Source organism: Bubalus kerabau, chromosome 17, assembly GCF_029407905.1.
Source record: "Bubalus kerabau isolate K-KA32 ecotype Philippines breed swamp buffalo chromosome 17, PCC_UOA_SB_1v2, whole genome shotgun sequence".
Taxonomy (NCBI): Eukaryota; Metazoa; Chordata; class Mammalia; order Artiodactyla; family Bovidae; genus Bubalus; species Bubalus kerabau.
The window spans coordinates 39,460,568-39,479,998 of NC_073640.1; the positions used below are offsets into that span (position 1 = coordinate 39,460,568).

At 44.6% G+C, this 19,431-nt stretch overlaps 3 protein-coding genes across 4 annotated transcripts in view; 1 reads left to right on the forward strand and 2 right to left on the reverse strand.

Annotated features, from left to right (window-relative positions):
• Nucleotides 1-103: 103 nt before the first annotated feature.
• On the reverse strand, nucleotides 104-11,354 carry CHTF8 (chromosome transmission fidelity factor 8). Of its 2 annotated transcripts, XR_008704578.1 has the most exons (5): nucleotides 11,232-11,354; nucleotides 3,532-3,589; nucleotides 3,150-3,267; nucleotides 2,400-2,753; nucleotides 104-597 (listed from the first exon to the last, which is right to left on the reverse strand). XR_008704578.1 is itself a non-coding variant. In XM_055554258.1 (4 exons), the coding sequence occupies exons 2-4, from the start codon at nucleotides 3,552-3,554 to the stop codon at nucleotides 2,529-2,531; spliced, it is 366 nt and encodes a 121-aa protein (XP_055410233.1). In that variant the 5' UTR covers nucleotides 3,555-3,589; nucleotides 11,232-11,354; the 3' UTR covers nucleotides 2,370-2,528. The 2 variants fall into 2 exon arrangements, 1 of the variants encoding a protein (XP_055410233.1); XM_055554258.1 differs by lacking the exon at nucleotides 104-597 and having other exon boundaries at nucleotides 2,370-2,753.
• On the reverse strand, nucleotides 680-2,532 carry DERPC (DERPC proline and glycine rich nuclear protein). Its single transcript, XM_055554257.1, has one exon. It carries the CDS (start codon nucleotides 2,530-2,532, stop codon nucleotides 910-912), a length of 1,623 nt encoding a protein of 540 aa, XP_055410232.1. The 3' UTR covers nucleotides 680-909.
• UTP4 (UTP4 small subunit processome component) overlaps nucleotides 11,295-19,431 on the forward strand; it is a 29,520-nt gene continuing 21,383 nt past the window's right edge. The window contains exons 1-5 of the mRNA XM_055554253.1: nucleotides 11,295-11,434; nucleotides 13,047-13,207; nucleotides 15,397-15,588; nucleotides 16,500-16,584; nucleotides 18,050-18,139. Of these exons, the coding sequence (XP_055410228.1) occupies nucleotides 13,049-13,207; nucleotides 15,397-15,588; nucleotides 16,500-16,584; nucleotides 18,050-18,139 (526 nt within the window). The 5' untranslated portion in view covers nucleotides 11,295-11,434; nucleotides 13,047-13,048. The remainder of the gene's footprint in view (nucleotides 11,435-13,046; nucleotides 13,208-15,396; nucleotides 15,589-16,499; nucleotides 16,585-18,049; nucleotides 18,140-19,431) is intronic.

A 19,431-nucleotide genomic window follows, 5' to 3' on the forward strand; every position in this document is an offset into this window, starting at 1 on the left:
TCTGAGAGGTCATGGAGGATTGTGGCCAAGCTGAAACAATGAAAAGCAGTGGGTAAACTTCCTTCCCTGTGGAACAGGTAATAAAAAGGGAGTGAAATCAACAGCCCTCTCATCTCATTTATTAAAGAAACAGTAAGAAAAGATACAATGTGGGAAAAACACCAACCATCCTTTCACATCAGGCTGAACAAAGCACAGTGATTTCTCCCCTTTATCCCCCACCCCCCACCCCAATTCCCATAATCCCATCCACATCAGTTTAATCTTGAGGTTCTTTGATTGGGAGTACCAGTGGAGAGGGAGTTGGATGAGCAGTGTAGCCTTGGTTCTGGCTTCCTCTAAGTCCCAGGAGAAGGAAGCTGCAGACCCAGTCAGTCAAGCGGATGCTGTATTTGGTGGCTCTCTGAAGTGGCTGCACTTCCCTGTTCTGTGTTCAAGTCCCCAGGGGAAGAAGGTATGGCAGTAGAGGATGACCAGGTCAGTGTTGCAGAAGCATGGTCCTTTCACCAATGCAACATTTCTAGAGAGCATTGAGCTCATTCTCCAGTGGTGAGCAGGGGACTATGTATGAATTGGGACCTGCAGGCCAATGTATCCCTGAGGAAAGGTCCACAAGAACAATTCAAGAAACTAGTAAGAAACAAGGGGCAGAAAGCTGTGGGACAAAAGCACAGCAGGCTCCTGAAGGCTGGAGATTCCTTCTCTCAAGGTGGGATCATTCCCACCTGCCAAAGTCCACATCCCACAGTTAAAGTTCCTTCAGTCAAGAAAGACGCAGAGTGGGGAAAACGGCTCATTTGAACCTGAGCCCCAGGTATGTACTTCAGATTGTAGTTCCATATCTACTACTTTACCTGCCCAGAACCACAGTGCCTGGAAACCAAGGTGGTCCTGGAGAGAAAATGGTGTTTAAGGGGGCAACATTCCATTTGGGTACATTGTAGCCATTGGACCCCCTGGTCTAGGGAAAGCAGCTGGGTTTGTGCCAGGGAGGCTCCCCACTCTAGGAAATGGAACCAAAGTCTTGCTCACAGGGCCATTCATTCTTGGAAAGGAAGCTGGGTTTACACCCAGGGTCCCAGTTGGCCTTGCAAAAGGAGCTGGGTTGATACCCACGGGGCCGGCTGGCGAAGAGCCTAGTGGCCCTGGAGCTGGCCTGGGGAAGGTAACCTGACCAGGGCCTAACGGGCCAATAGACCTGGGGAAGGTAGCTGGACTTGGACCCTGTAAGCCAGTGGCCCTTGGGAAGTTAGCTGGGTTGGGACCTAGTGGCCCAGAGGCTCTTGGGAAAACTGCTGGACTTGAACCCTGGAGGCCAGCAGACCTCTGGAAGTTAATTGGGTTTGAAGCCAATGTGTTAGAAGACTGAGAGAAGGCAGCTGGGTTCAACCCCCCTGAACCTGTCCCCCTTGGAAAGGGATTAGCATTTACTCCCATAGGGCCAGCAGGCCTTGCAAAATGAGCTGAATTAGGGCCAACAGGGCCAGGAGCCCTTGACAGGGGAGATGGATTTGGCCCTGGAAGGCCAATTCCCCGAGAGCCAGGCCCTGAATTTGGGCCTATGGGGCCAGGAAGCCTGGCCATGGAAGATGGGCTTGTGCCCATGTTTCCAGAAGCCTGTGAGAAAGAAGCTGAATTTGCTCCTAAAAGACCTGCTGCTCTTAGAATGGGAGCAAGATCTAGGCCTTGAGGCCCAGCCATTCTTAAGTTAAGACCAGATCCTGTGCCCAAGAGGCCACCTGCTCTGGCATCCAGATTAGGGCCTGGGCCCAGGCCACCTGCCCTTGGATTAGGCCCAAGGCCTGGGCCCAGGCCACTTGATCTTGGGTTGGGCCCAAGGCCAGGACCTGGAAACATACTTGACCTCGGGGCAGGGTTTGTACCTACAAAGCCTGACCTCAGATTGGGACTCGGTCCAGGGCCCAGGCCAACAGGTCTAGGATTGGGAGGACCGTTTCCAGGAGTCAACAGGACACCCGCTCTCAGGCTGGGTCCAGATCCAGGGCCCATGGGGCCACCACTTCTGGGGTCAGGACCTGTTCCCAGAAGACCACTTGGCCTTGGGTTGGACACTGGACCTGGCCCTGGGAGAGCCCCTAGCCTTGGGTTAGACAGAGGCCCTGGGCCTGGAAGAGCCCCTGCCCTAGGATTCAGAGTTGACCCTGGGCTTGGGCCCAAGAGACCACCCGGCCTTGGGAAAGAAACTGCACCTGTGCTAGGGGGGTTCATCCCTCTTGGGAAAGAAGCCAGGCCTGGGTCATGAGCACCAGCAGGGAAAGGTGCTGGATTTGAAGCCAGTGAGCCTGATGAAGTGGGAAAAGGAGAGGGATTCCTTGGAAATGGAGCCAAATTTCCACCGAGAGAACTGCTTGCCATAAGGAAGGGATCTGAGTTCATACCCAGTGGGTGGCCTGTGTTTAGAACAGGACCCCCCTGGGGTCCCAGGGAACCGTCCAGCCGTCCTCGAGGTGGCAGGGGGGCACGAGTCCAAGGAGTTGGCCGCTCTCGAGGGAAAATCCGAGGTTCTTTCATACTTTCTTGGGGACGTTGGTGATGATGGGCTTGGGACGAGTTTTGAAAAGGATCTTATTTTTGATGAGTGCAGTCACCAGGTACCGGGTGCCACTCTCGCAGCCAAGTTCATCACAATCCTGCTCCCCGGGCGTGTGTTTAACAAGGACGGCAAAAGGTTTCTCCAGGTGGATGATTTTCCCATACAGGATATGATGCCCCACGATCAGCACAGGGATTCCCTTTGGCAGAACAAGAATGAGATGCCTGAGGTTCAGGGCGAAGTCATAACATTCAAGTGCCTTCTAGAGATGCTCTTAGGAGTCAATGCTGGCACCTCCACTCCCTCTACCACTGCTGAGAAGCCACAACGGATAACCCACCCTCATATCCTTTTTACTCTTTCCGGCCCCAGGTGAGAGAATTTCTACTTTCAGAACTGTGATCTTTCCAGATTCCCCAAAGCTAAATTACCCTGCTACTGCAGAGGTCAGGGGTGGCGGGGGGAGAACAAGAGGGGCTTGGCTAGACCCTGAATAACAAACCTGAGGGCAGTCCTCACTGTGGGTCCTGGGAGCACCACCTTGGTGTAGCTTGCTTTCCTGAGGCATTAGGCAGGGAAAGAAAAGTCCCCTCACCTCAGTGGTGTAATGTAGGTCTCCCAGGAGGTTTCCAGCTAATCCAGTGCTGTGGCGAGCCTCGATCTCCCCCTGTAGCTCCATCAGCACCCATTCTGCCAGGCCTCCAGCCCCAGCACTGCAAGCAAAGGGCTGGCGGTTACACTATTTTGGAGGGGTGAAGGATGAATCATAGTGTCCTACACCACCAATCAAGGCCCAAGGGAACTCCTTGTTGAGCACAAGTTCTTGGGAAATTGGGCAGTGCCATGCACTGAACTCAAAACTGAAAGGCTGGGATTTGTGCTGGATGCATCTGAGGACCCCAATTCTTTCAGGGAAATTTCAAACCTATATAGACTTGATCGTTCAAGCTAAATTAAAACCCTCAAAATTTACTCACCTGGAAATAACAATCTGCACCATGAGCTTTACGTCTTTAAAAAGCAACGGAAAAGAAGCTGTAGAGGAAAAATATATTTTTTAGGATAATCGTAACGAATGCTGTGTGCCAGGCACTTTCTAAATGCTTCAGACACATTTAGTTTCATTCCCCTAACAACTCCATAGCATGTACATTTTTTAAACTGGTATTATACATAGAGAATTGCTCCAGATCACCAAGGGTCAACCACAGTGTGGAAAGTTAATAGGTACCACAGTGTGTTCAACCAGCCAAGATTTGAACCTAAGACATATACTGCAGAGCCCACCCTCTCGTCAGTATGCTAACTTGCCTTTCTTAGGGGCATTATATTTTCCATTCTGTGTTTGTCTAAGAAACTAAGGAATTCTTTTTTTTTTTTTTCTTTTTTTTAAGGAATTCTTTTAGATTTACTTTTTCCTTTGGCGATGGTGTAAGTCGATGTCTGCCACTTTGGTTATCTTTTATTTCAAGATTCAAAGGATCTCTCTGAACTAAAAGCTGAGAGAATGGAAAAGGTCCTTCAGACTTTAGTGAATGGTAAAGCTTATTTCTAACGTGATTCTCATCAAACACATTGCCCATCTTTCATTTAGACACTGAAACAACCCTGATGCTTAATCCTTCATTTTATACAATGGCCCCACCTGGTGGCAAGTTTGCAGTACTCTACAAGAATGAGTTAAAATGGGACATTTTTGCCTGAAACTGGCTTCTTATACTTGTCTTCCTAAGAAAGGTAGATTAATGGGGGGACTAAAGGGATGGGGGATCTAAATTATGACTTCTGTAAAAATCTTTCCAATGAATAGATGAAGCCTAGTGTAAGGTTATCAGATCAGTGTTTACCAACTGTAGAACAAGTTAATAGGTATTATAATTGTGCTCACTATTAGCAAACACCTGCTTAAACAGGTTTCCTTATTGACATGTCAATCTTTGTTTTGGATCTCCAGGGAAAAGTATCAATATACTGCCAGCAGCCCTGTAAGACAGCAGAACCTCTTACTCTTGAGCACCAAACACACTTTGGAATCATGAGGCTGGTCAATTACTGGACTTCAAGTATAAATAGCAGTTAGTATTTATTCTGGAGAAGGCAATGGCACCCCACTCCAGTACTCTTGCCTAGAAAATCCCATGGACGGAGGAGCCTGGTGGGCTGCAGTCCATGGGGTCGCTGGGAGTCGGACACGACTGAGCGACTTGACTTTCACTTTTCACTTTCATGCACTGGAGAAGGAAATGGCAACCCACTCCAGTGTTCTTGCCTGGAGAATCCCAGGGATAGGGGAGCCTGGTGGGCTGCCATCCATGGGGTCACACAGAGTCGGACACGACTAAAGTGACTTAGCAGCAGCAGCAGTATTTATTCAATTTTTACTATGAATCAGATGCTGTGCATATACATATTATGGATGGTATCTCATTCAACTACTGTGAGACAGGGACTTAGCCGTATTTTGCAGATAAAAGTTACTGAGGGATATACTCTTGCTTATATGTGGTACAAACACAGCTAGCAGGTAGCAGAGCCAGCATAAAAACGTAGGCCATCTGACTTCACACTTGTAATCAATACCTCTCAACCAAGGAGAAAACCAAGAGAGGACAAAAAGGCATGAAAGCATCAGGCAGGCACTGCTTACATGCATTTAGCAATAGCTTCATCCAGAAGGCATGCTTGAATACGCCAGACCTGCTGCAGCACTGCCAAGCGTGGTACCCCCTGACCGCAGGTGATACACTGGCCCAGGCGAACAAAGGTCTCACAGGTAAGAAGGCCCTACCTCCACCACCAACAGACCAACCAAAGCACTTTTAATATTCTCCCAAGGTCTCCTGAAGGAGAAAGACTAACAATTTAAAATTAGAAGCCCTAAGTTCAGGTTCCAGCCTGAAGTGTGGACACTCATCATACCCAAGTCACTGTGGGGCTAAAACCTAGATTGTTGGCTTCATTTAACTATTATGAAGACCAAATATTGTAAGATGTGGAACTGCTTTAAAAGACTAACATATAGCTAATTTTTCAAAGGATAAGTAAATCAGCATTTACACATTATAACTATAAAACTTAAGAGCATGGTAGGTACACTTTAGCCATAAATCAAAAAAGGCTCAATAACTGAAACTGAAGTTGTGAAGTTTCTAAGGGTTAATAAATACATGTAGATCAAGAAAGAGTTCTTGTAAATGAGTTTTTAAAATTGTACTTATTTTTTGCCTGATAACTGCTTTACAATATTCGTTTGATTTAAATAAACTTTTGGTGACTGATGATACAGTGTATTTTCCTTGGTAAGTGCAAGTGATAGTAAAATACAGGTAGTTTCAGAGAAGCAATAAAGCGTTCACACAGATACACATTTTAGGAAAATCACAGCAGGGAAGGCAATTAACCCTTAAGACCTCTGAAGACCTCTGACTCTGAGGTAGGAATGTACAGACCGTTTAGAAAAAGGGGATGTATTAATAGAAATACTTTTGGTGCATTCCCTATTTCCTGGAGTCTCCTGCCAGAACAAGAATTCAGAACAGTGGCCTACTTAGGGCTTTCACTGCCATGGGCCTGGGTCAGAGAACTAAGAGCCCACAAGCTGCGCGGTGTGGCCAAAAAAGCTAAGTAAATAAAAACAAAAACCAGAAAAAAAGTGGTCGAAGTGGATAAAGGAAAACAGATGCCTGGTAGCTGGGTCAGAGTAGTTGCACTTCCATACTTGTTGCTAATGCTCCAACAAGACCACACAGCTCTCTATCCACTTATGCCACTTATGTAGGTGGCCCTGCTTGAGTACACCTATTGATACAGGCAGGCAGCTAGCAATTCTCCTAAAAACAAAAATCCTGTGACCTAAACACTTGAGACCTAATGAGGCTGGAGAAAGTGATGACAAATGAAGTTCACACCCAGCTTGCCAAAGTCTAGCTCATAGGAACCCGTGGACTGATGTGGCTGTATTTATGTACATGGGGGTGTATTTACCAAGTTAGTATTAATAAATAATGCAGGGGAACGCATCCCTTTGAATTTTAAAATTCTCCTTTAGCACCTTAAAATATCCTATTGGCTGAATCAGACTGTTCTTTTTCTTGCTCCATCCTCTAAACAGCTGTTCTTAAAACTAGGTATGTTTACCTGGGCACTTCACTAATAACACACCTAATGGAGGCACATTTCACCCAGTGTAGCTAAGTCACTTCAGTCGTGTCCGACTCTGTGCGACCCCATAGACGTCAGCCCACCAGGCTCCCCGCCCCTGGGATTCTCCAGGCAAGAACACTGGAGTGGGTTGCCATTTCCTTCTCCAGTGCATGAAAGTGAAAAGTGAAAGTCAAGTCGCTCAGTCGTGTCCGACTCCCAGCGACCCCATGGACTGCAGCCCACCAGGCTCCTCCGTCCATGGGATTTTCTAGGCAAGAGTACTGGAGTGGGGTGCCATTTCCTTCTCCAATGCATGAAAGTGAAAAGTCAAAGTAAAAACATGAGAACATGCAGTCCAATATGTCCCCATCCCCTTGAGAGCAGGCAGAGCAAGTTAGTAGGAAAACAAAGAGGTGAAGAAGTAAAATACAAGTCAAATCCTGTTGGTAACAAGTAACATTATAATGAAAAATTTCTGTAAAACAAAGAGATTTCTAAGTCTTCAGTCTCAACTCATTCCAACATTTACAAATAACCAACGCAACTTTTAAGTGTCTGTTCTAAGGTACCGCTTGTGTAGAAACTGCAGCTGTTACCAAGAGCAATATCTGAAGGCACAGTTTGACCAATGTACCATATCAAATCATGAAACTAAAAGTCAGTGGAAAAGATTGCCCAGCACCTCTCTCTCTCAACAGCCTTGAGTCTAATCCCAGATTTAGATAGGATCAACTGTCTTTGGTTAAGAATAATAATTCCAAGTTCCTGTAGAGCCAGGAAGAATTTTATGATCTTACTTTTCAAAAAGATGTTTAAATTCAATGTATTTCAGAGTGGAGTCTCAAAGCCCACGACTACAGTATGGACTTGGAGATGGAAGGTATGGAAAAAACCAAACACCTTTTCCCTGCAATGAATTATTTTGACTCCCTATCCCCTCTTATAAAAGGGGAAATTTTTTTTCTACCTAAGTTTTTGAGGCTGTTACATGGCTAAATAAATACATATGTTCTGTACTCATTAGTCAAATGACTTTAGCTATGTAAAAGAAACTTTTTAAAAAGCATTGTGTACATTTTAACTCCTTTTTTTTCCTTTATGGAAAGACAAAAACAAAATGTCTTTTTGTGGGGGGCTTCAAGATTTCTGGAAATAGTATCTAAAATTTTTTTAGAAATATCTGAGGTTACCTCAGATCATTCCCAATCCTAAGACCTGGAGATATTTTGGAGGTTGCAAGTAAAGCTGAAACACTGTTGTTTCTCAAGACAGTAGTCTGCATGACTTCAAGAGGCCTGAACAAACCACAGAGTAGCAAAGGAATCCCTTTTTCTCAAAACAAACGCATACTCACAATGGGAGCCCTAATCAAAACTCAAAAGGTTTGTCTGAAATCAGACCAAATCTGGGATACATCTTAACTGTCATTTTGAAGTCAGTTACTATTAAAGTTATTAAAACCTGAAAAATCAAAAGTGCCACCAGTTTCTTAGGAAGAAAAGTTCAGGCAAAGCATTATCTTTTTAATACAGAAAGCTTCATTTCTAACATAGCTAAACCTCTCTGAACATTTCCCTGGATTTTTTTTCATCTTGCAAACAATGCTATGATACAGGCACTGTCTGTCACTGCCTTTTTACAGTGAGGAAACAAGCGCAGAGAAGCGAAAGGTTAAGTAACTGGTCGGACACCTTAGAGTGGCTGCTGCGGAGTATGACCGTAACTCCCCCACAATCCACCCTTTCCTTCGGTCCTCTCACATAGGACCCCCCACCCCCATGCCTGATGTCTATAGAGGAACTTGCTTTATAAACACTGCTCTTCTTACAGCATCTACCACAGGATGGCAAATAAACCACCTATGAGGAAAATCTTACATACTGCCACTATGACATCTGTGGGGTAGGCAGCTGAAATCAAGTAAGCCTGCTTTTCATCATATCCAATTGATGAGGCTTAAGTTTCTGAAATCCCTAGAGATGTACTCAAGGTCAGCTCCAGGATTCAAAATTATGGCCCAAACCCGTTTCCTTAATGTTAGACAAAGTCAGTCAAAAGAACAGAGCATTCTTTCTCACTGATTGATCTTATCTACAAAATTTTTTATCCATTGGTTTCTGAATTGTTTGTTAATATTACTAAGCGCTTAACAGAGAATAGCAGTGAGCAAGGATCCTTAATGGTTAACAGCTCCCAAAATAAGATGCAGCAGAAAGTGTGGTATGTACGGTATTAAACAGAACATGCAGCTTTTATGGAAACAATGGGCTCTGACTCAATGGTTTAACCTAACTACACAGAATTAAATTTTATTAGAGCTAAACAGTCTTTTTAAAATTGTTTTCATTAGGCCCTTACAAATTTTTTCTAAAAAAAGGGGAATAAAGACTTTCACTTTTTTTTAAATTCATTTTTATTAAAAAATTAAATATGACAAAATATTTGCAAATTGCTGGGCCAACAATTAGCATTTATTGAGTCCATATTCAGTCCCAAAGACTATTCTGTGTTCAGGGATTTAGTGAGCATTCAGTGTCAGACCTGCCTTCTGTGAGTCTACCATCTTTCTAGCCTATGTATGATGGAGGTAATGTAATGTCAGTTTCTCCACCAATAAACTGAGCATAAAAAAACCTATCTCAAAAAGGTTGTTTTATTAAATGAAGTTATGAATGTAAAGTCCTTAGCACGTGCCTAACATATGGTAAAACTTATGGTCAAGCTACTGATTACCTGGAGGAACATGGCATTTTTCTTAGTACATGTCCAATAGAGTGACTTTACTCTGTTTAATTATTATTTTAATCTTTACAGTGGACTAAAACATCCTATAAAAGCAGCATGTTCTAAGAATAAAGTCAAGTTTACACAATGGGAGAACAATTCAAACATGGCAGGCAGGGTTTACCAAGCTGGGATTAAGGTTCAGGGATTAAGTTCTGGAAGGTTTTCTTCTCTAAGCATGGTAGCTATTTCTGTGTGCCTTTCCAGCAAATGAACAATTCATGAACTTTTACATACAACTGGATACAGATTACTTTTATTAGCAGTGTTACAGTGGTTTTGTGACTGATGGGGATAATCTAAGTTTCAAGGGAAGACCTTGTCTCTTGACAGACTTATTAAATGCTAAAATCCAGTTTCTAAATGAAAAGCCTGCTCTCCTCCGAAAAGGGGCCATGGAGGGTAGGTGGAACTGAATGCTTCCGAACTTTTCATTAGTGAACAGTGTGTTCAAAAACGTGTGTGGACACTATGCATACATGTGGGACTTTCCCATCACGTTTTAAGATTCCCATGATGGAGGGAATCAATTACTGGTATTCGTAGACAATAGGTAGAAAAGATGGCTTCAGTCGTTCTGAGTTACTCCAGTTTTCTCCATCTTCTGCTACTCTGCGGCCCCATCTACCCTTCCTCCTTTTACTGCCCTGAGCCCCTCCCTTGCCCAAAGTCCCTTCCAGTCTAGCTCTGCTAGAGGTCTCCCTCTATACTGGATTTCCCTCCCACCAGCCCCATCTTCACCATCTCCCACGACCCCCTCCTCCTCTCCCTGGAAATTGAGCTACAAGCACTTCCTACTTCTAGCCCCTCCCACTTTCTGGGACTTCTCTGTCCGCTTCCCCTCTCTTGCCCACCCCCCCAACCCCCCCCCTCGACTTTCTCTAGGACCTCTTACCAAGCCTTTCTCCTACCTCCCAAGGAAACTATTTTAAACTCCACCCTCCAACCCCAGAATGGTCTTTCCAAACCGTTCACCCTCCTAAAGATCGCTCTAAACGTTATTCCTCTACCACCCTCATCTTCCAAATCGTTCCCTATGTCCCCCAATTCTTAAGTACTTCGCTCCTCCAGGACCCGACTCCACCCCACTCTTCTCCGGCCTCTCACTCCACCCACAAAAGAAGCTGGATCACTCTCCAGTCTCTTCCTTCCAGTTACCCTCCCAACTACCGCTCCCAATAGCCTCTTCCCCTCAAGATTTAAAAATGTCCCCTCCAAAGAACTCACAGTCCTACCCCCCGCTTAGACCCTTTCTGATGTTCCCGCTACTTCTGGGTTCCAGGTCTCCCCAGCTCTAGCAAGCATCGCGTGCTGGGTTCCCTCCCAACCCAGGGAAAAGCCCCTTCCCGCACATACCTCGAGATTCCGGCCCGCGCCGCCCCCTTCTCCGTCCTCCGCCCGCGCTCGGCCACTCTTTCCGCCCTTCTCCCGCTCCGCCCAGCTCGCTCCCTTCCCTCCGCCTTCCGACTCCGCACCGCTCCCTTCTCCGCAATTCCCGGCTCTTCTACCCCGAGGGCGCCTCTGGGTCGCCCCCACCTCTGCGCGGCCCTCCCCGCTCCCCTCCCCCTTCCCGGCCTCCCCTCCCCCGCCCGCCGCTCCCCGCCCCTCAGCTCGCCATTCTTCTCCTCGAGCCGCGCGCCCCGCCCGGCCCCAGCTTCCTAGCTTCCGGCTCCCTCGCACCCTCGCCCCCCCATCCCCGGCTCAGCCCTCGCTCCCCGCGGCCTCCCGCGCTCCCTGCCCGCGGCCTGACCTGCAATGGCGGCCGCCGATCGCGGCGCCGCGCGGCCAACGGGCGACAACCGAACCTCCCGCCGCCGTCGCCGCCGCCGCGAGCACTGCCTGCGCACTTCCGGCCTTGCGCCGCGAGCACTTCCGGGGCAGAACACGCGAGCGCGCGCACGTGGGGCCGGGGCGGAGAGAGGCGAGCTCCCTGAGTGGCGAGCCCTTCCACTGGTGAGTTGGGGAAGGGGCGTAGGGGCGGGGATGGAATGAGGGTGTATCTAGCGAGTGCGGCCTGCTCCAGGTCGGCCCCCCGGGAAACTCGCCGATTCCCCTCTGCCGAGTCCGGGTGGGGGCTACTCTAGAGATCCCCGGAGAGGGAAGGGGCGGCGGAGCCCTCGCGCGCCTCGGATGCACACATAGCCTAGCTGGGCCGAACGCGCCTTCTCTCCTGGCAGATTCTTCACCTTGAAGGGAGATGAGTAAAGGGCCGAACTTGACCCGAGTGCGTCTGTTGGCGGCGGCGGAGCTGGGGATAGAGAAAGTAACTGACAGATGCCAGATCAGTCCTGTCGCTTCTTCCCGCTAAGAAGCTCTTGGTTCTTCCTGCCCATCAGCCCCACCGTCACCACCGTGGTTGAGTCTGTGATTTGCAGACTTAGCATGCAGTGGAGATGGAGATGTTTGCCAAAATTCAGGTTCCTTGATCATCTCCTACCCCAAAAGACTGGAATTCTGGAGCTATGGATTAGTACCCGGAATCCTGCCTTGTTAAAGATCGTTTTGATTTAGGAGTTCTGCGGACCTGACTTTGAGAGACTCCTTTAGACTGTCAGCATTTCTTGCTTTCTTAGAATGGTCGAGGTATTGATCCTCCTATTCACCACCCCCAGCCCCAGAAACCTCACGCACCAAATACGAAGGAGACTTTAGTTCTGCCTCGAATACAATTCCTGGGGAAGGAAATGGCAACCCACTCTAGTATTCTTGCCTGGAAAATCCCATGGGTGGAGGAACCTGGTAGACTACATACAGTCCATGGGGTCGCAAAGAGTTGGACGCGACTGAGCGACTTCACTTTCTTTTCGAATACATTTGGTCAGCTCCTTGTGGCTCCATTCAAGCGCGCACTCCCAGTAAAAAAATGAGGTTATGTTCAGTCTTTTGCTCTAAGATCAAGTTTTAGATTCTCACCTCTCTTCCTGGAGCACTTCCTTCAGGCAGTTTGCAGGATTGCTAGGAGGCTGGGTGATGCTCTATGTGATGATTTTTGAATTTTTTTTGTGGAAGAATCCTGAGCTTCTGGAGACTATTTGATAGATTCTTTGTGGACCATGAAAGCATCTTTAGTTGAATATTTTAAAATGAACCTCAGACAGACTTCCCAGGCGGTCCAGGGATTAAGACTGGGAGCTTCTAGTGAAGGGGGCAGGGGAACTAAGATCCCATATCCTCCCCACCCCCAGTTCCTGCCTGGCCTTCTCCCCACCCCAAAAAAAGGAGGGAAAAATAGAAATGAACTTCAGTGAGATACATTTGGAGTCTGCCACGTAGAACAGTGGTACTGTGCTGTGCTTAGTCAGTCGGTCGTGTCCAACTCTTTGCGACCCTATGGACTGTAGCCCACCAGGCTCCTCTGTCCATGGGGCTTCTCCAGGCAAGAATACTGGAGTGGGTTGCCATGCCCTCCTCCAGGGGATATTCCCAACTCAGAGATGGAACCCAGGTCTCCCTCATTGCAGGCTGATTCTTTACCATCTGAGCCACGAGGAAAGTCCAGAAGAGTGGTAATAACAATAGATGTGACATACTGCTGTTTAACAATGATTCTTTTCTCCTCTCCTAGGAATGGGTGAATTTAATGTCCATCGAGTGCGTTTCTTTAATTATGTTCCATCAGGGATCCGCTGTGTGGCTTACAATAACCAGTCAAACAGATTGGCTGTTTCACGAACAGATGGCACTGTGGAAATTTATAATTTGTCAGCAAACTACTTTCAGGAGAAAGTAAGTCATTTGGGAGCCTGATTTGGTGGTGTCGATGTTAATGTTTTTTTCTTAAGTTCAATTCTGCAAAATCTTCTATGTCCTTTTTGTATGCAAAGAGATAAGAAGAAAATGACTCTCCCCTACTCTCTCTATTGTTTAGAAACACAGAACAAATATACAATCTCTTGTCTGACTGTTGAGCTTAGAGCTTCAATCTATGTAATGTTGGTTAGAAAGATCCTACCTAGGAATTGTGGTGCTCACTGCCATTTGGAAACTGATGTCTACTAGATCTGTTGGGCACAGCATTCTTATTGTCAAGATCATTGCTTCCTATCAGTCTCTGCACCATTGTAACTTTAGTAAAATGGCATTTCCTGCGGTGTTATTACCCATTTCACTGTTAATTCAGAAAAAAATTTTGATGAGATGTTTTAATATCAAACTTTTTGGTGATGTGATAGCAAGAAGATGAATTCCTAAACTATCTATTTGAGAGAAGGTAGATTTATATACCTAATGTTTGGAAGTAAAGAAGATTTTGAATTAGGTAAAATATCATTTGGGTAGACGCACAGGGCTGTTACAGCAGCATATTTTTCAAAGTCTTTGATTACAGATTTCAGATGCAGCAAAATAATTCAGTTCACATTTATTGAGTGCCTTGCATGCCCTCAACACCATGATACAAATGAATAGAAGGAAAAAGGAATGCAGTGTCTTGCAGCTTAGTACTTGGAATTTAGGTACTCTGTAACTGTTTCTAAATGACTGCAAGCATTAGGCATTAAGATGAATGTCAGAGGCCCTACCTTCAAAGAGCTCAAAATCCAGTGGGGGAAAGATGAGTATACAGTTTTGAAATAGTGTGGTCAGTTTTATGATAGACCTAAGCATGGGCATAGAATCTTAGTGGAGAGGTGCCTTGCTCTGATGAGGTGGGTTTAGGATTCCTGGAAAGGGATGACTTACCTGAGCTGACCCCTGAAGCAATAACAGAGTTAAGAAATCACTGGTCAGAAAAAATGAGTCTCATTCTATAGCATGAAAAACATGCTGTGATGCACGCTTGTTGCATCCTGTGATTTTTCTTGTTATTATCATTGCAACTATATAATTGTTTATTTGTTTAATGTCTTCTTCCCTGCTGAACTTCAGATTTTATGAAAAAGGGATCTTGTCAGTGATATGGCTGTATCCTAGCATTTAGCAAGTGCTTAATACAAAGGCATCACTGAGTTAATGTGTATTCGACTGGTCTTTACCTAGTACATCTTATTTTCCACTCCCATCAGTTTTCTTTTTTCTTGAACAATTAATTCAGTCTAGTCTTCTACTTTGTTTCCTTGTTCCTTTCCTGGCTATTGAAGATTGATTACCTTGGGTGATCACTCTCAGATCATGAGAGTGAAGAGTAGAGACCAGTAGTAAGGAGACTTATCTTCTATTTGTGTCATTGACTTTGGCAATTTGGGCAGACCATTTACAGGTGCTTTGCTTTTTTCAAGTTCAGATAGGAAAAATTATATCTCTCCTGGAGAAGGCAATGGCAACCCACTCCGGTACCCTTGCCTTGAAAATCCCATGGACAGAGGGGCCTGGTAGGCTGCAGTCCAGGGGGTCGCCAAGAGTCGGACAGGACTAAGCAACTTCACTTTCACTTTCATTCCCTTTGGTGGCAAGCAGCTATAAGAATAAGATTCCTTGATTGTATGAATGCTTTTTGAGCAAGAAGAAAACACTTAGAAATCTGAGACTTGAATGAAAAGCTGGAGTGAGCTGCATTCATTTCTTTTATTTTCATTTTTTAGACATTTATTGGTGAAATTGGCCCACAATAAGCAACATGTTTTCAAAGTATACATATTGATAACTTTTGACATGTATACACCTTTGAGATCATCCATCAAGATCATTGCAATAACTTTTAAAAATCAGATAACATCAAATACAATTACTTGCAGACTTTATTGTCCGAAAACATTTTGCAGAACAAGTCCTAGAAGAAGAAACAAAACCAACCGTATAACTAAAATGTGAGCCTGAAAAAAAATGAAAATATCGGTATCATGATCTTCAGATAATGTGAAACTCTACACTAAGTTATTTCTAGAGAGGCGTTTTAATTTTCCCCATTTGCCTGTGATCACTCAGTGCTGGTAGCGGGTGAATTCATGGTGGGTTGAAAAGTTATGGTGTTTCTGTAGTTTTTCCCAGGTCATGAGTCTCGGGCCACAGAAGCTCTGTGCTGGGCGAAAGGACAGCGACTGTTTAGTGCTGGACTCAATGGAGAAATTATCGAGTATGATTTACAGGCATTGACCATCAAGTATGCTGTGGATGCCTTTGGAGGGCCCATCTGGAGCATGGCCGCCAGCCCCAGTGGCTCTCAACTTTTGGTCAGTATGCAACTATTGGTAATCCAAACCGAGTTTTCCTCTTGCGCCCATTTACACTTGCTTCCCTGTGTTCATAGGAAGGTGAAGTTACATTGTGGCCAGTCGCAATTCCCAGTCTGAGCTGAACTCAAGCAACCAATTGTACCTGGATTCCAATAGGAGATACACGATTGGGATTATTACTGGAGATGTAAAAATCCCGTGTCCTTTTGCACCCTTTCTGCTTCTACTTTGGATCTTGTTTGTTCATTTATGACACCAGAGGTTTCAGTGTGGTTCAGCATCTCCCAAATTGTGTCCTTTGGAATTGGGAGATACAGACACTGTCTTTTGTTTTGCTGTACTTTGTGTTTTATGATACATTTTGTTTCAGAATTACCACGTATTAAATCCTTCTGTAGATTCACAACACATGTTAGTATATTAAAAGTTCTGATAGGTCTTTTTACAAGTCAACTTGTGGAACCATGTTTCTCAAAAATTTTTTGAGCACAGACTTAAGATTTCCCTCCTCCCTGCACATTCTTACCATTAATTTTCTGTAGTGAGTTTCTGATTTTTTTTTTTTTTTGGTACTATTTTACAGTATCTTGACATATCTCCATGAAGGTGACACAGTTAATGGGTCTTTAATTTAGGCCGTCGTATCTAGCACAGACATGCCGTGAAATCCTATTTCTCCTCCATGTCCTGTGCAGGAAATTAGGCCACTCATTGGCCTGCTTTCTGGTTGGGATATGAAGGCTGCCAGGAACCAAATTTCTTGATACCAGTACTTTTTTCATCTCACAAACTATTTTTCCTCTTTCAGAGCAAGTGTTAGCTTGAGGGAAGAAATGTATATATTTTAAATGTGTATATTTGGTTCTCTAAAATGCTTTCTCTGTTTTCCACCCCCTTTTCCATGATAGGTTGGCTGTGAAGATGGATCTGTGAAATTATTTCAGATCACCCCAGACAAAATCCAGTTTGAAAGAAATTTTGATCGTCAGAAAAGTAAGGGTTATTTGTCATCAGGGCAGTGAGTAGTGTTAACAAGAAGTTACGTTTCTGTGCCACTGGTGATGGGATACTTTCCCATGGGTCCAGAGAATATTTTATCTGTGTGCCAACTTTCTGTGATGCAGGGTATATGCTAGCTGCTGTCCTTAGCTCAGGTTTTCTTTACTGTGTAACATAGCGTAGTTGTGACTGCCTGGTTAAGTAATAATAGAGAAAACTGGCAATCCAGCAAGTGTTTCTGTGTGAATCAGTTTGTTAGTTCTCACTCACTTTAGTGAAGTTTTGATAAATGTGCATAAAGTCTCAAAACTAGGACTTTCCTGTAGGTAGGAGCTGTGGTTCTCAGTCCTGCTAGTACATTCAAGTTGAACGTGGGAATTTTATAGACAGTTGCCCCTGTTCCAGCTGCACCTACTGACACTGACTTCCAGATCAGAGGTTGGCAACCTGTTTCTGTAAAGACACCAGCTAATAAATATTGTAGGCTTCAGCAAAGTAGCCCTGGATAATGCTTAAACAAATGGGCATGGTTGTACTCGCCTAAAACTTCATTAACGACAACTCACCCCAAGTTGGCCTTTGGGTTACAATATGCTGACTTCTCCTCTGGAGAGTGGTGTCTGAGATGTTCTCTGTGTCCAACAGTAATAATCATTCTCTCCTCATCAAATCCCTGTATGTTTGTTTTTAATATCTTGCAGGTGTTGTTTTTTTTAAATTACAAAGGTGACACAGTGTTGTTAAAAATTGCATGCGTTTTAAAAAAAAATTTTCATGTGTTTGGCTAAGGGTGAAAGAAAAAATAAGTGGCTCATTTCAGTCTGTAGGCAACATTTTTAAATGAATCTAGACCTTTTTGTATCTTCAAATGGATGGATACATTGACGGATACATTTCCAAGAGTGCTTGCACCTGCTTTTTAGCTTACTTTTTTTTCATTTGCTATATCACAGACATCTTCCTGTGTGAGCTGAGTTCTGCCCATATGAGTGGCATTCCATTTTACGGTGTTCCATAATTTGACCAAACTCCTATTGATAGATATTATTATTAATATTTTTTTCACTACTCAAGCCAGTGCTGTAACGAACATTCTTCTCTCGCTTGGGCACTGCAGTAATATTTCTCTGGGGTGAAATTGCCAGTGTAGTTGCTGTGACAGATAGGCACGTTTGTATTGTGTTTGGTTACTGCCGGATCGCCCTCAGGAGGTTGTGCTTGTTTACACTCCTGTCAACCATTTATCCATTATTAAAAGCAAGCATCAAATATGTCATGTGAGTCCCAGGAAAAAGTTGTTCCTCACCTGTTACAAAACAGTTCTTCTCAAAAATGCAGTAGGTAAGCGCTAAGACTATAGAACGCTAGCCCTGTAGATCACTGTGGAAAGAGAACTCAGTTACCGTTTGCTGTATATTTACGTGTATGTCACTTTCTCCTTGGTTGTAAAACTCCCCAGGTCGAATCCTGAGTCTCAGCTGGCATCCTGCTGGTACTCACGTTGCGGCTGGCTCCATAGACTATATTAGCGTGTTTGACTCCAAATCAGGTGACTGTTTCTCTCAGCTCATTTGGGATGTGGGTCTTGTTTGCAGATTCACATTTGTCTGTTTCCAAAAGCTTGTGTCCTTGTGCTTTCACCAGCCTTCTGAGATGTCACCATGAATTTCAGATCTTTCTTAGATTCCTACTGCTGCTTTTAGGAGAATCTTGATTCTTCAATTAAATACAGTATTTTTCGTCATAAGAATTCACACTAAAATTTGCCTTCAACCAGTAAGTTAATATAAATAATCAGTAGGTACCTATTTATATATACCAGTTCTTCATAAAAGAAGATGTCTGTCTTTGAGGACCCTAAGTTCTTGGTAACACAGTAACGTATTTCCTCTGCCCTTGGCCTGGAGGATTGGCTGATGGATTCCTTCAGTGATGAGACTGACTTCACCCTGTTAGGTGGCCGTCTGTACTCCCCTCTAAGATGAGAGGATACACACGGCAGGGATGTTGCCTTTTTCTTTCTCTGTACTGCTTAAGCAAGTTTTTTATTGTTATCAGTCATATATGCATATAGTCAAAGAATTCCGTAAGGCTTGTTACAAAAAAGCAGGACTCCCCCAGTATCCCTTCTCCTGCTCCTCAAAGGGAACAACCTGCAACTCTTAGTTGTTCCTTTTGGTATTTGTCTCTGTGCTATACATAGTATGCTTAAAACACTGTACTTTATTTTCTCTGTTTTAGCCCATTATTTATTGACTTCTCTATTAACCCTCTTTCTTTGCACTTTGCTACATGTACTCATTTCTTCTTGATCCTCCTAGGACGGTTATATTGTAATTTTGTTCAGATTAGCAGTTGATGTTTTTATTCTCAGACTATATAGGTACTACTTGCAGAGTAAATGTTTTTTCCTTTCCTGTATGGTCTTTTTAAATTTTATTTTTAACTGGAAAGTACCCTGTATTCTTTTCGTTAATATTGTGTGTCTGTCTCTCTCTCCTGTGTGTGATTGATACCTATATCAGTAATTCATCTCTACATTCTTCTAGTTGTATAAGGTAGGTTCTGCTACATCTGGTTTTCTTTCTCATTTTGGGTGCAGTGGGGTGCACTGCATGGCTTGCAGGATCTTAGTTCCCTGGCCAGGGATTGAACCTGGACCCCTGCAGTGAAAGCACCAGACCGCCACTAACCACGGACCACTAGGTAATTCCCACTTCTGGTTTTCTTCCTACTACTTTTGCCTCCTTGAAGGATTCTCTCCCAGAGCCTTGTGCCCTGCCTCAGTCGAGTGGAGCCAGTTTCTGGGCCTGCTGCACAACTCTGAGATCTTGAATTCTG